This window comes from Natator depressus, chromosome 8, assembly GCF_965152275.1.
Source record: "Natator depressus isolate rNatDep1 chromosome 8, rNatDep2.hap1, whole genome shotgun sequence".
NCBI classification, from domain to species: domain Eukaryota; kingdom Metazoa; phylum Chordata; order Testudines; family Cheloniidae; genus Natator; species Natator depressus.
The window spans coordinates 82,731,296-82,745,303 of record NC_134241.1 but is presented as its reverse complement, the minus strand read 5'-3'; the positions used below and the strand labels follow the sequence as shown (position 1 = coordinate 82,745,303).

Sequence of the window (14,008 nt, the reverse complement as noted above, 5' to 3'; positions counted from 1 at the left end):
GATACGTTGAAGAGGTTTTAGTTGGGGGGCTGAAGGTGGTGGCTAATGGCATTCTGTTATTTTCTTTGTTGGGCCTGTCCTGTAGTAGGTGACTTCTGGGTCCTCTTCTGGCTCTGTCAATGTGTTTCTCCACTTCAGCAGGTGGGTACTGTAGTTTTAAGAACGCTTGATAGAGATCTTGTAGGTGTTTGTCTGAGGGGTTGGAGTAAATGCGGTTGTATCTTAGAGCTTGGCTGTAGACAATGGACCGTGTGGTGTGGTCTGGATGAAAGCTGGAGGCATGTAGGTAAGTATAGCAGTCAGTAGGTTTCCGGTATAGGGTGGTGGTTTTGTGACCATCGCTTATTAGCACTGCAGTGTCCAGGAAGTGGATCTCTTGTGTGGACTGGTCCAGGCTGAGGTTGATGGTGGGATGGAAATTGTTGAAATCATGGTGAAATTCCTCAAGGGCTTCTTTTCCATGGGTCCAGCTGTTGAAGATGTCATCAACGTAGTGCAAGTAGAGTAGGGGCGTTAGAGGACGAGAGCTGAGGAAGCGTTGCTCTAAGTCAGCCATAAAAATGTTGGCATGCTGTGTGGCCATGCTGGTACCCATAGCAGTGCCGCTGACTTGAAGGTATACATTGTCCCCAAATGTGAAATAGTTGTGGGTGAGGACAAAGTCACAAAGTTCAGCCACCAGGTTTGCCGTGATATTACTGGGGATACTGTTCCTGACGGCTTGTCCATCTTTATGTGGAATGTTGGTGTAGAGGGCTTCTACATCCATAGTGGTCAGGATGGTGTTTTCTGGAACATCACCAATGGATTGTAGTATCCTCAGGAAGTCAGTGGTGTTTCAAAGATAGCTCGGAGTGCTGGTAGCGTAGGGCCTGAGGAGAGAGTCTACATAGCCAGACAATCCTGCTGTCAGGGTGCCAATGCCTGAGATGATGGGGCATCCAGGGTTTCCAGGTTTATGGATCTTGGGTAGCAGATAGAATACCCCTGGTCGGGTTCTAGGGGGTGTGTCTGTGCAGATTTGATCTTGTGCTTTTTCAAGGAGTTTCTTGAGCAGATGGGGTAGTTTCTTTTGGGAACTCTCAGTGGGATCAGAGGATAATGGACTGTAGAATGTGGAGTTAGAGAGCTGCCTAGCAGCCTCTCGTTCATATTGTGACCTATTCATGATGACAACAGCACCTCCTTTATCAGCCTTTTTGATTATGATGTCAGAGTTGTTCCTGAGGCTGTGGATGGCATTGTGTTCTGCATGGCTGAGGTTATGGGGCAAGTGATGCTGCTTTTCCACAATTTCAGTAAACTTTGTCTCCTCACTGTTTATCCCTTTTTCCAGATCATTTATGAATGTGTTGAACATCATTGGTCCCAGTACAGACCCCGCTATTTACCTCTCTCCACTGTGAAAACTGATCATTTATTTCTACCCTTTGTTTCCTGTCTTTTAACCAGTTACTGATTCATGAGAGGACCTTCCCTCTTATCCTGTCACTGCCTACTTTGCTTAAGAGCCTTTGGTGAGGGACCTTGTTAAAGGCTTTTTGAAACCCCAAATGCATTATATCCAATGAATCACCGTTGTCCACATGTTTGTTGACCCCCTCAAAGAATTCTAATAGATTGGTGAGGCATGATTTCCCTTTACAAGCCATGCTGACTCTTTCCCAATTTATCGTGTTCATCTATGTGTCTGATAATTCTGTTCTTTACTGTAGTTTTTTTTTAAGATTGGTGTTACATTAGCTATTTGCCAATTATCTGGTACAGAGGCTGATTTAAGTGATAGATTACATACCAAAGATAATAGTTCTGCAATGTCATATCTGAGTTCCTTCAGAACTCTTGAGTGAATATCATCTGGTGCTGGTGAGTTATTACTGTTTAATGTATCAGTTTGTTCCAAAAGCTCCTCTGTTGACCTCAGACTGGGACAGTTCCTCAGATTTGTCATCTAAAAACAATGACTCAAGTATGGGACTCTTGCTCACATCCTCTGCAGTGAAGAGCAATGCAAAGAATTTAGCTTCTCTGCAATAGCCTTGTCTTCCTTGAGTGCTCCTTTAGCACCTTGATCACTCAAGGTCCCCACTGATTGTTTGGCAAGCTTCCTGCTTCTGATGTACTTTAAAAAAAATTGCTGTTTAGTTTTAGTCTCTTTTGCTAATTGCTCTTCAAATCCTTTTTTTGGCTGCTTAATTATACTTGGCTTGCCTGAGTTTATGCTCCTTTCTATTTTCCTCAATAGGATTTGCCTTCCAATTTTTAAAATGTGTCTTTTTATCTCTAACTTCCTCTTTTACTCTGTTTAGCCTTGGTACCATTTTTTGGTTCTCTTACTCTTTTTTTTTTTTTTAAATTTGGGGTATACATATAGTTTTAGCCTCTTTTATATACATGGTTAATATTTATACTTCAGTGAACAAATTATAGTACAGTGGTTCATTTACCTGCTCGTAAAGATGGGAAAAAGCAGTTTCATAAGCAATGGAATTTAATCTATCCTTATTAAAGGGCACAGTCTACATCTGTGCTGTAGAGACTAACTCTGGGGAAGGTAATCTACAAAGGCCCCTGAGAAGAACCCGGTGCTCCCATAAATACAACCTGAACTGTCTGGTTTGTCCTTAGTCAGCTCATTAAATTATAAAATATTGTAGCAAATAAAGCATGATACTTATTTTCAAATATATGGTTACAAAATACAGTATAGAGCTATTAACTATTGTCTGCTACTAGAAATGTGCACAAAAGGCTGGACTTCAGAGTTGCGTTCTTGTGGTACATTAGGAACAATGAATTTTAGGTCCAACACAGTAAAAATTTGCAATAAAATATGTTTTCATTATTTTCCCGATTAAAATCCTCCTACTGTATTGCTGATTATTTAGTTGAATATCAAATACAAATATATTAAAAATTAATGTATAATATTCATATTTATATTCAGAATTAAAATAAAACTCAATTTACAATTCCTCTTTCCCATTTTTTAAAGTATTAATTAGCAAAGTAATGAGTCTGGGTGATCACTGTCATGGAACTAAATTAATATCAAATCTGTAATGTGAAGGACATTTCAGAGGAATCATGAATATTACATAGTTGGTTCTGTTAAAATTATTAGCTTAAGATCATTAACCAAACTTCTTTCCACCAGGGCAGGGGGAAACAAATTCTGTTTAAAGGAATTTGTCCTACAGAATGAGAAGATTTTCATTGTCAACACGAACAACACTTAGGTGTATAAATCTGTACATTTACTAAATTTAATATTTACATGTGTTGGTATTTGCAATTGAAAGTGAAATGGTTGACCTGAGTATTGTGATTTTTCTGGTGTTCTGCAATAGATCCATATGTAAGATTGAATCATTCACCTTGGTCATAATATTACTGGATTTTTTCAAAAGCGAAGGGTGTGTCTACACTGCAATTAAACACCTGCAGCTGGCTCATGTCAGCTGACTTGGACAAAGGGGCTCATGATAAGGGGGTGTTTAACTGGATGTAGATGCTTGGGTTGGAGCCCAAGCTCTGAGATCCTCCACTCTCGCGGAGTCCAAGAGCCCAGGCACCAGCCGAAGCCCGAACGTCTACATCACAGTTAAACACCCCTTAACCCAACTCTCGCGAGCCTGAGTCAGCTGACAGGCCAGTTGTGGATTTTAATTGCAGTGTAGACAAACCCTAAGGTGCCCTGATGTTGCTCTTATGCCACTCTATGTGAGTATCTCACTTACAAAGTGCTGCTTGGATAGGGATGCGCTGAAGTTATTGAGTATTCCGGGAGTAAGATGATAACCTGCTTAAGTCCCTAGCAACAGTTTAGCCCAGAGAATACACTTCTCTTGCTCCAAAATAAAATTAAGGGGGAAGATCACCTACTCTGAGTGTTCAGGAAGCAAATTCCAGCCCATAGTGGACTTGGGGCCAGATCTCCCCCTTCTGTAGAGAAGCCGTTGGAAGAAGTCTAAAGAGCAGAAATACACCATATTTCACAGTGCTTCCTTTAATTGTCCTTGCAAAGTGAGGGATTTGGGCTCCTGTAGAATTCACAGACAGTGAGATCTCCTAATTCCTGTGATCTTGGGCACACAAGGAAGCGCCATTGTTCCCCAGAGACAGGAGCCATTCTGTATGGATGTTCCTGTCTCTACTGGCTCCCATTGCAACCCAGCTCCAGGAGCTGCATTGCCATTGCTGGATCCCCTTGGGTATGTCCACACTGCATGCTAAGCCTGGGTCTATGAGACCCGAACTTGTGGACTCACAAGTGGACTATGGTTTCCTATTCAATGCTTGAGCATCCACACTGCATTGTAAACTTACTGTGTTTCCAGTTGCTGGATCCGGGTTTCACAGCCATGCTAATGCATCTCTTCTGCGCTACACAGACCTTCCATCTCAGGTTGGTGGTTTGACTTGCGTCCACTCTGCAAAATGACAGGGCTTATCCCAAGTCACAGTGGGATTCAGGCTCTAAGAACCCTCCTAGCTGGGTCCTAGGCCTCGGCTCCGCAGTGCTTGCTGATGCAAATCAGATTGACTTGTGTGTGGACAGAGGTGGGGCTTGGGCTCAAACCTGAGTCTCAGCCTGGTCTTAGTTTGCAGTGCAGAGAGACATACCCAGGCTTCTGGCTGCCCAGTAGCATATGCCAGAAGGACACAAGAGGGTTGATGTTACTTCTGGTGGCATTAACTTCTCATAGGAAATCTGACACAATCTCGGAATGGTGCCATAGAGAGCTGCCAGGCTCCTGCTCCATTTGCAACCCCACAGAACCTTTTCTGCACTTAACAGCTGCTGGGTGAGGGAGGCTGGCACCATACATGTTTCTGCTTTCCGCATTTGGGGAGGAGCTCTGTCTGAGGAGAGCCCCAGCATGGATCTGTGGAGATCTTCCCACAGTAGAGTTTATTCTGACCACTGTTTTAATTGCTAACTCTTTTTACACCAGAGGCATATACATAGAGGCAATTTAGAGTCAGGTAAAAAAATGATATTTTCCTATCAAGAATTCTCTTGTTTGGCTGCAAGGTCATTTCTCATTTGTGGAAATGTAGGCAAATTGGTGTTTAAAGTCCTGTAATTTATTCCTTTGGCCACCACCTCTGAATCTGGCTTCTTACTCTGTCCCACTCCCAACTGCCTTAAATCAAGTAGCTATTGTTCCTAGTTATGTTGTCTGGAGTTATGCATTTTAGTCCCAATTGTATGGCAACTATTCATGGTGGGCTATCTCCCTCAGTCCTTACTTATTGACCTCAGTGAGAGCACTGCCTCAGTAAGGGCTGCACAATTCCGTCCTGTATAACCAGGAGCAAAATGTATAAAGGTGTTTGGAACAATTTTAACAATTGCCATGGACTAGAAATTAGATTCCAAAGGGGGCAGGGCACTGGAGAGAGGAGGCAAAATTGTCCAGAAAACTTAACAGCCGAAGCACAAAATCTGCTTGTCCATACTTCAACATGATGATTGATGATGATAAAGAATGATGACATTTTATTCACCCTTCAAAATATATATAGTACTCACCCCAAGTGAGCAAGTATAATTCTGCAAGGCTGATTTACAGCCACTTTTAATTTGTAAAGGAAGAGATTGACTGGAGCGGGAGATGGGATGGCCTTGTTTTTCTGCTTCATTCCTTTCAATGCAAACACGGTTTGCTGTATTTTCAGGTACCAGTGTGGGTGGATACCATCTGTGGAAAAATGTGCACTGAAGTGGCAAAAAGTAAATGATTGACGCCAGATACAAGTGCTTATTGTGTGTCAGCGCTGGCATGCGATGAGTGGGAAAGTATAGTATATTTTACAAACTGCCATCCAACAGCTCCCTCCCAGCTGTGATATTAATATGCATGCTAACTGACAAAATACTGATTAATGTCCAGTGTCAGGCAGTGGTAAAATAGCATCTGTTTTAATATTAATAAATGAGATGACTAGCAATTTCCTGATAGAGATTACTCATGCATTTCATTTGCCGGTGACACAAGTTGATTGCAGTTAGGAGAGAACATGGTACAGTTAAGTTGGGTTACTGTGTACTTACTCAAGCCACAGAGTTCAGATCCAAAGCTAGCAATCCTGAAGTTCAGGGGTCTTTGGAACTGGGATTTAGGTTTGCCTTATATGAGAGAAGAAGAGACTAAACACAAAGGCCCAGGCGCTCAAATGTATTTAGGCACCTAACTCCCATTGGGTATCCCTTTGAAGAGCTGGGCCAAAGCTGTTAAGATACAAATCTGGATGTTCCCTTCCCCTGAGTTTGGTGTTTTCCTGTAACTGGTTTTGTTTCAGACCCATTTCTAGTAGTCACCACTGTATTAAATGGAATAACCTGGAATTTCTGGAACCCGATCCTGGAAGTGACTGCTCATGAGTGGACATCTGTACCCGTACAGAGTCCCACTGAAGCCAGTGTGGAGTTTTCACAAGATCTGGGTCTAAAATAACACATTGTTATGAAGTAACTATAGGCCCCAGCCAGCACAAGATATAGGCCTTTCTACATAGGAAAGTTTGGCCTGCTATTGAAGCCCTCAAACAAAGCAAAAAATAAGATCCATGGGAGTTAAACTCAAGGTAGAGGCACAAGGAGAGAGGGGGAAGAGACACAATACAAATAAATTCTTTGCTTCATTTGCTCTTCTGTTGCAAGTTCTTGGGACCATCCAGGTCCCAACTCCAGACTCTGAAGTCTACATGTGTTTCTACAACCGTAGCTTTGAACTAACCCCTTTAAATAGGGAGTATCTTCCTAATAGGCTTTTATCTTTCCATATGATGAGAAAAAGGAATTCTTGTCTAATCCAACATGCTGGATATCCACCCTGTTTAATATGATGCAGACTCCAATATGCTGTTTAAAAGCCTAGGAAGTGCCAGAGCCAGTAAGCCTGGAAGTTTTAGCAGGAGTGGACCCTAAGCAGTTAATTTGTTACCACAGTAGAAGTATTAGTTAGATGGATACCATGGACCTGATTCTGATCTCACACACACTGATTTTACAGCCGAGTATTTCCAGTGACTTAAACAGTTACTCCAAATTTACAGTAGAGAAAGTGTGGCAGGGGGTGCGGAGGGGAATACATGTAAAGGAGCAATAATCTAAATTATATGCACATGCCTATATACATAGTAGTTTCTTTTTGAATACCACATTAAAAATATACCCAGTTAGATTTATGGCAACAGTATAAACCACTCAGCTAGGAGATTTATTTTTCTTTTTAATACATTGGACCTTTTATAATAAACTTAGCGTGTGACATTCATTTGAAATAGAGATCTAGAAATCTACCTTGGTGATAGATGAAACCATCTATATTAAATACATATATAAACATGGATTTTTAAAATTAAAAAAATCGGGGTCTGTAGATGAAGTACTAATGGGTTTTTTTGTTTTTTCTTTGTATTTTTTTTTTTTTAGTTCTCATACATATTCCAGTGAGGCTGTGTACAATAAGAACAGAATCAATCTTGTTTTTAGAAATGTAATTTTATTGTTAGTGTGGTGCTGGAGGATTGATCTCAGTATTGTATTGTGTTATGAGAAAGCCAGACTGATTGAATTAAAATGTTAATCTAAGGGATAAATGGAAAGCAGCAGTAATTTTTTACATGACTGCTGCACATAAAATATAGAGAATGGTGAAATAAGGAAAATTAGCCAGAGAATTGAGCAGGTGACAGATGCTATACAATAGAAATAATGGGCAATACCAAAATACTTTAGATATTGTTTGTATATTTGATTGAAATTGAGATCAAACATTAAATAGTTCCTTTTTCAAACGGAAAGTAATAACCTTGGTATTAGAGCTGCCAGCCCTGATTCTGCATTGGTCTATTCATGCGCCATATCAGGGGCCAGCTCAGCGCACAGCTTAGAGCAACTTCATAGCTCCTCTGAGTTGCAACAACTTGGAACAACCAGAGGTGAAAGTAAGCCGGTACAGTGTACCAGCAAGAGCCAGTATGCCGTGCCGGACCGGACCGGACCGGACCGGCTTCCCCAGGCTGACACTTTAAAGGGCCCCGGGCTCCCCGCAGCAGCCGGAGCCCCAGGCCCTTTAAAGCATCGCCCGAGCCCTGCTGCGGGAGCCCCTGGTGGCAGGGCTCTGGCAGTGATTTAAAGGGCCTGAAGCTCCACTGCGGTAGTGGTGGCTGGAGCCCCAGGCCCTTTAAATTGCCCCGGGGCTCCCAGCTGCCTGTGCAGCTGGGAGCTCCAGGGGTGATTTAAAGGGCCTAGGTAGTTAAAGGCCCCGCCTCTTCTGGTCGAGGCCATGCCCCCCTGCTCAAGACTCCAGGTTACTTTCACCCCTGGGAACAACCTTGTGTGGACCATTATGCTGGTACACAATAGTCAGAGTAGTGCATTCTGGCCCGTCCTGGGGGCAGGAAGGAGTGAGGCACAGAGGAATTATGGGAGCACTGCATCAGCCAGAAAACAGTCCTACACTAGGGTTGTTTTGTATTGGCCATATGCACTCCATTTAAGCTCCAGTAGTAACACTGGCTTGGATAGGTTTTCTTGTGAGATCAAATTAGCCATGCCCATATTAAAGGCATTTTTGAGGGTAATATGTATATTTTTCAAAACAACATACTGGCTGATATAGACAATCAAACAGGGCAACCAAAGTATGGTGTGAGAATTAAAACCAAACACCTTTTCTGTAGCAGGTACCATCAATGAGTTGAAAATTGTTAAAATGATCCATGTCTCATATAAATCTCTCTCTACTTAAAATGTTGTGCTCTGTGGCATCCCTGCAGGTTGATGTGCATGGGGTTACAAGGTCTAAGAGATGCCCTGTGTGAATGGCTTTAATTTTTGCCCCCTACGTATATGTAAGTTGATACTATAATAGAAGGAACTCATTTGTGCATTGGTTCCATTTGATTAAAAAGTCAGCAAGAGAGGGTTGCATCATCAACCTGATATACATGGGAAGCGCTAATGAAGTTGTGTGGTTATATCCCTGGCACCATGGTGGGAGAATATTCACACAAGCTGGTGTGAGAGAATGAAGTGACTGGGATCAACTCCTCCCCTTCCCCCAGTTCAATAGAGTGTGCACCTCTCCTCTCGAGTTAAAAACTGAATATAGGTTTCAGTGGTAGCCATGTTAGTCTGTATCAGCAAAAACAATGAGTCCTTGTGGCACCTTAGAGACTAACACATTTATTTGGGCGTAAGCTTTCGTGAGCTAGAAGTCACTTCATCAGCTGTATGAAGTAAAAGATACAGGAGCAGGTATAAATACATGAAAGGATGTGGGTTGCTTTACCAAGCATTAGGTCAGTCTAACGAGATAAATCAAGTAATAGCAGGATACCAAGGGAGGAGAAATAACTTTTGAAGTGGTAAGAGAGTGGCCCATTACAGACAGTTGACAAGAAGGTGTGAGTAACTTTTAAGCACCGTGCTTCAAATTTCAGTGCAGCAATGTGGCACTGCCGTGTGCACACCCTCCCTTGTTTTTGAGCCAGTGGAGTCACTCTTTTAAAAGGAAGGAAAAAGAAAACCACCTTTGCTTCATTCAGATACTGCTGAACTATGCTAGAAAAATACCAGCTGCAGGAAATTCAGTTTAACTGGGACAAAAAATGATTTGCGCCCACCAGCTTATTTAAGATAGCATCTTTTTTCAATCAGTACGAAGAACATCTTGGGCTTCCATCTATTTTCTTTTTTCCACAGGGATCCTAATCATTCTTCAGTACCTTATCATTATTATGAACCTTTGGGACCTGATGAATGTACAATGTACATTTCACACGAGCGGGGACGAAAGGGCAGCCATCATCGTTTTATCACAGAGAAACGAGTGTTTGAGAACTGGGCACGGACATTCAATATTCACTTTTTTCAACCAGACTGGAAACCAGAATCACTTACGATAAATCACCTGGAGATTAAACCCGTGTTCTGAGGAATGAACGCACAAGACTGCAATCACAATCACCTACTGTATCAGGCTTCAGGGTATTGAACCTCGCAGAAGAGCAAAGTAATCTAAAAAAGCAAGGTTAACAGGATTTGTGGGTGGAAATTGCTACAATATTCAGGAAGTTCTTGCGAAGAAATACATAAAAGGACATTTTGTATCCAATTGTATCATAATCCAGTAATTAACATTGTCTGGCCAGCTCACCTCCTGTAAAGTATGTGATCTGTAAAAAACAACTTGACTATCGTTAATGGGATGTTTAATTCATTATAGTTTTTTAAAGCACGTTGCCACTGAATTTTCATAGTGAAAACTTAAAATACTTATTTAATGGAGGTTTTTATGCAGGCTAGGCCAGTATTTTTCTAATTCACAATTATGTGATTATCTTTCATAAGCCTACAAACCCAAAATTTATTGCTGGTCGTATAGAAAGGTCTAGCTTCTTGTTTATAAGTTTTTCCTTTGAAAAATATGATTCTATTGAGCATGTAATTAATATTTGATCTGTAAATGTTGTATTTCTTTTTAAATTGCCGGGCTCCACTCCAATATAGAGTCTTTAACGGCAAAAAAATTCCCGTGTGACGATCATGTGAGAGACGCTACAATCTGACATTTCACATTAATATGAAAATGACAAAGAAAATTCCTTTTGATGTAAATGTGCACTTGCTGCTGTGATGTCAGGCTGCTCTTTCTTAATGGAGAGGGAGTAGAGGGCAGGGCAAGGTTTACTAGATTGTATCCTGGGATATCGCCACCATCTGTGGCACTGTGCATATAATTAAGACTGAAAAATGAGAGGGGCCACTTCAGGAGGTCAGAGAACTCTCAGTAACTCCATCATTCTGTTTGGCCTTTTATATTTCCCACTAACTCTGTAATGCTCCCATTTCCAGATGCAATCTGCAAGACAGCCTGCAATGGATTAAGAGTACATGAACTGAATCCTTCCCCTACGATAGGTACTTACGTGATGTTCCTAAGTCTACACCAACCAGCAGAACAGAAATTGTTTGGCATCAATTACATGAGATACAACATTACCACTCCAAACTCTCTCCTATCTATTTCCGCAGTAACTTTCTTCTCATAGATCCTGGGTCACAGTGAGATTAGGAGCCTGAGTGGATTGAGATCAGTGGTTCTGAGACTGTCCTCTTGAGGACAAAAAGTAGCAGAACATGGCAGGTTCTTCATGATGCACATGTGGCTAGTTCCTGTGAATTACAGTGGTGGACACTAATAGTTCTATATATGGAAATTCACAGTGGGGTCTTATTGAGTTATAATGGCTTGTACAGAAAGATGGATTTCATTTCCTGTTTCAGAGTAGCAGCCGTGTTAGTCTGTATTCGCAAAAAGAAAAGGAGTACTTGTGGCACCTAACAAATTTATTTATTCATTCGATGAAGTGAGCTGTAGCTCACGAAAGCTTATGCTCAAATAAATTTGTTAGTCTCTAAGGTGCCACAGGTACTCCTTTTCATTTCCTGTGTTATTTTTCCTTTCAACTCCCAACAACTAAAACTCAATCACTTTTTCAAAGTAATTTCTGGGAATAATTTACTAATTACATGAGTACTATAATTCAGGCGATAAAGCTCCTTCATTGTACAAAGAGTGAAACCAAAGCTATTGTTAATGGTTGATCTTAAAATGTCAAAAGTCAGGAAACTCAAAAGTGAGGTGCAATACCCCGAGGCAGTGGGATCACACTGGGTGTACACAATTTGCCCAAATTCACACCTGATGGGAGTAGCTGCACCTCCTGTGGAAGTCTCTGCCTCGTACTCAGCCAGGACATAAACAGTGGTGGCATTTGGTTAGAAAATGGGTCACATAGCATAATTTGCACCAATTTAGCATTCAGTGGAGTCTAAACCATAACTGCAAGGAGGTGGAAGGGATGCAGCAAGTAGGATAGAGCCATCCTTCTCCTTTGTCTCAGTTGGTATTTTCCCCCTGCTGCTTACCCCTTCAGTCTGCAAACCCCTGAATGCAAAACTAGTACAAGTTACACTACTTGCCCATTATTTACCCCTCATTCTCTGGCCAATTTTCAGCTGATGTTTAATTTCCACCATTTAGAGAAGGGGTTCTCAAACTTCATTGCACCATGACCCTCTTCTGACAACAAAAATTACTACACAACTCCAGAAGGGGGGACCGAAGCTTGAGCCTGCCTGAGCCCTGCTGCCTCAGATTGGGGGGGGGGGGGGAGAGGGGGCAAAGCCTGAGCCTCATCACCCGGGCAAGGGTGGGGGCAAAGCTGAGGCAAGGGGCCTGTAACCTGAGCCCAGCAACCCAGGGCTGAAGCTCTCGGACTTCAGCTTCTGCCCTAGGTGGTGCAGCTCGGGTTTTGTCCCCGGGTGCTGGGGCTCAGACTTCAGCTTCAGTACTGGGCCCCAGCAAGTCTAAGCCAGCCCTCACAACCCCATTAAAATGGGGTCATGACCTGCTTTGGGGTCCTGACTCTCAGTTTAGGGTGACAAAGAGTCTGGTGGCACCTTTAATAGATTTATTTGGGCATAAACTTTCATGGGTAAAAAAAAAACACTTCTTCAGATGTTTAGGGTGAGCCTCCCAGCCTAGGTAGAGAGACACACACTAGCTCAAGTTGAGGTCACCTACTAAAAACGAGCACTGAGGATGTTGTGGCACAAGCAGTGCCATGGGCTAGTCACCGGAGTACAAGCCCTCTTGACACCCCACTGGCCCCACCAGATCCCTACTCACGTGGCTAGCCTGTGTCATAATGTCCACACCACTATTTTAAGCACATTAGCTTGAGCAGAGGTAGCTTGTGGGCAGGCAGGCATGGTCCCAGCTACCGTGAAGACATACCCTTAGTGACTGTGTTTTATTCCCCCCATGTTATGTCATGGCACCTTAGAAAGAAAAGAATGGATTTTAAACTGATTATGTGAAGAGCCATTTCACCCTGGCTACTGGCGGCATATCCCACACATAGTGCTAAAATTGGTGAACTTTAGTCAAATTGATTTACAGAACATGTTAATTGTCACTGTAAAAGATTTTGTTATAGATTACAATGGCTTCTAAGCTGCCATAGTGACCTATCTTTTAGTTACTTTATTATTGGTTTAATGCTAAAAGGATTTTGGACGTGGTAAAATATAGCACTGTTAGGGTATGTCTACACTGCAAAAAGAAACTGGCAGCACACAGTCTCAGAGCCCAGTCCCTTGGCTGCGACTCAGGCTCTGGGACTAAAAATAGACTAAAGTAGAGACGATCAGGCTCGGGTTGGCGCCCAGGCTGTGAGTCCCTCCATCCTTGCTGGGTTTTAGAGGCCAGGATCCAGCCCGAGGCTGATCAGCTAAACTGCTATTTTTAGTCCCACAGCCTAAGCCCAAGTAGTCGGACCCAGGCCAGCCGCAGCTGTGCTGCAGCTCTTTCATTGCAGAGTCAATGTAGCCTGAGGTTTTCTATCACTGTGTAGCTGTCAGGCTTGCATGCGCTATGCCGCCATAGTAAAAGTCCCTAAGAAATTGTAGTTAAATATGGGTTAAACAGTGTACTCAACCCTTTTCTATATTAACTAGGAATTGCCAGCCTGGATTAGCAGCAAGGTCCAGCTCATCTAGGGTCCTGTCACCAACAATGGCCAGTACCAGATACTTTGAGGTGGAGGGGGGGAGGGAGACAACATTGCAGGAGGCAGTTGTGGGATAATCTTTAATAGAGACTGGATTTAGCCCTGAAGCAGGAGGTTTAATATCGTTAGCAGTAACTAATCTGGTGGCTCCTGTTACCCGTTAACTGGCCAATGACTCCTCTAAGGTATTTAGGTGCCTAGCTGCTTCATTAGATGCCTAACACCTCCATTTAGGAGCCACTGACTTTTTTCAAAACTGCCACTCTGCTGCTATCTAACCCTAAGTCCTGTAGGTGCCTATGGGTCCTCCGATCAGCATTCACAAACCACCTCAGCCCACAGGTCACCCCCCCCAGCTAACATGCAGTTTAGGCTGCGTGTCCCCATCTTGTCAGTGGGGCCTGCTCCCATA

General features: G+C 42.7%; 1 protein-coding gene across 2 annotated transcripts in view; it reads left to right on the top strand.

Moving 5' to 3' along the window:
• Positions 1-12,151, top strand: part of ST6GALNAC5 (ST6 N-acetylgalactosaminide alpha-2,6-sialyltransferase 5) — a 95,089-nt gene extending 82,938 nt beyond the window's left edge. For both annotated transcript variants that reach the window (XM_074961502.1, XM_074961503.1), the window contains one exon: positions 9,722-12,151. In XM_074961502.1, coding sequence (XP_074817603.1) covers positions 9,722-9,953 — 232 coding nt within the window. In that variant the 3' untranslated portion in view covers positions 9,954-12,151. The remainder of the gene's footprint in view (positions 1-9,721) is intronic.
• Positions 12,152-14,008: the final 1,857 nt, after the last annotated feature.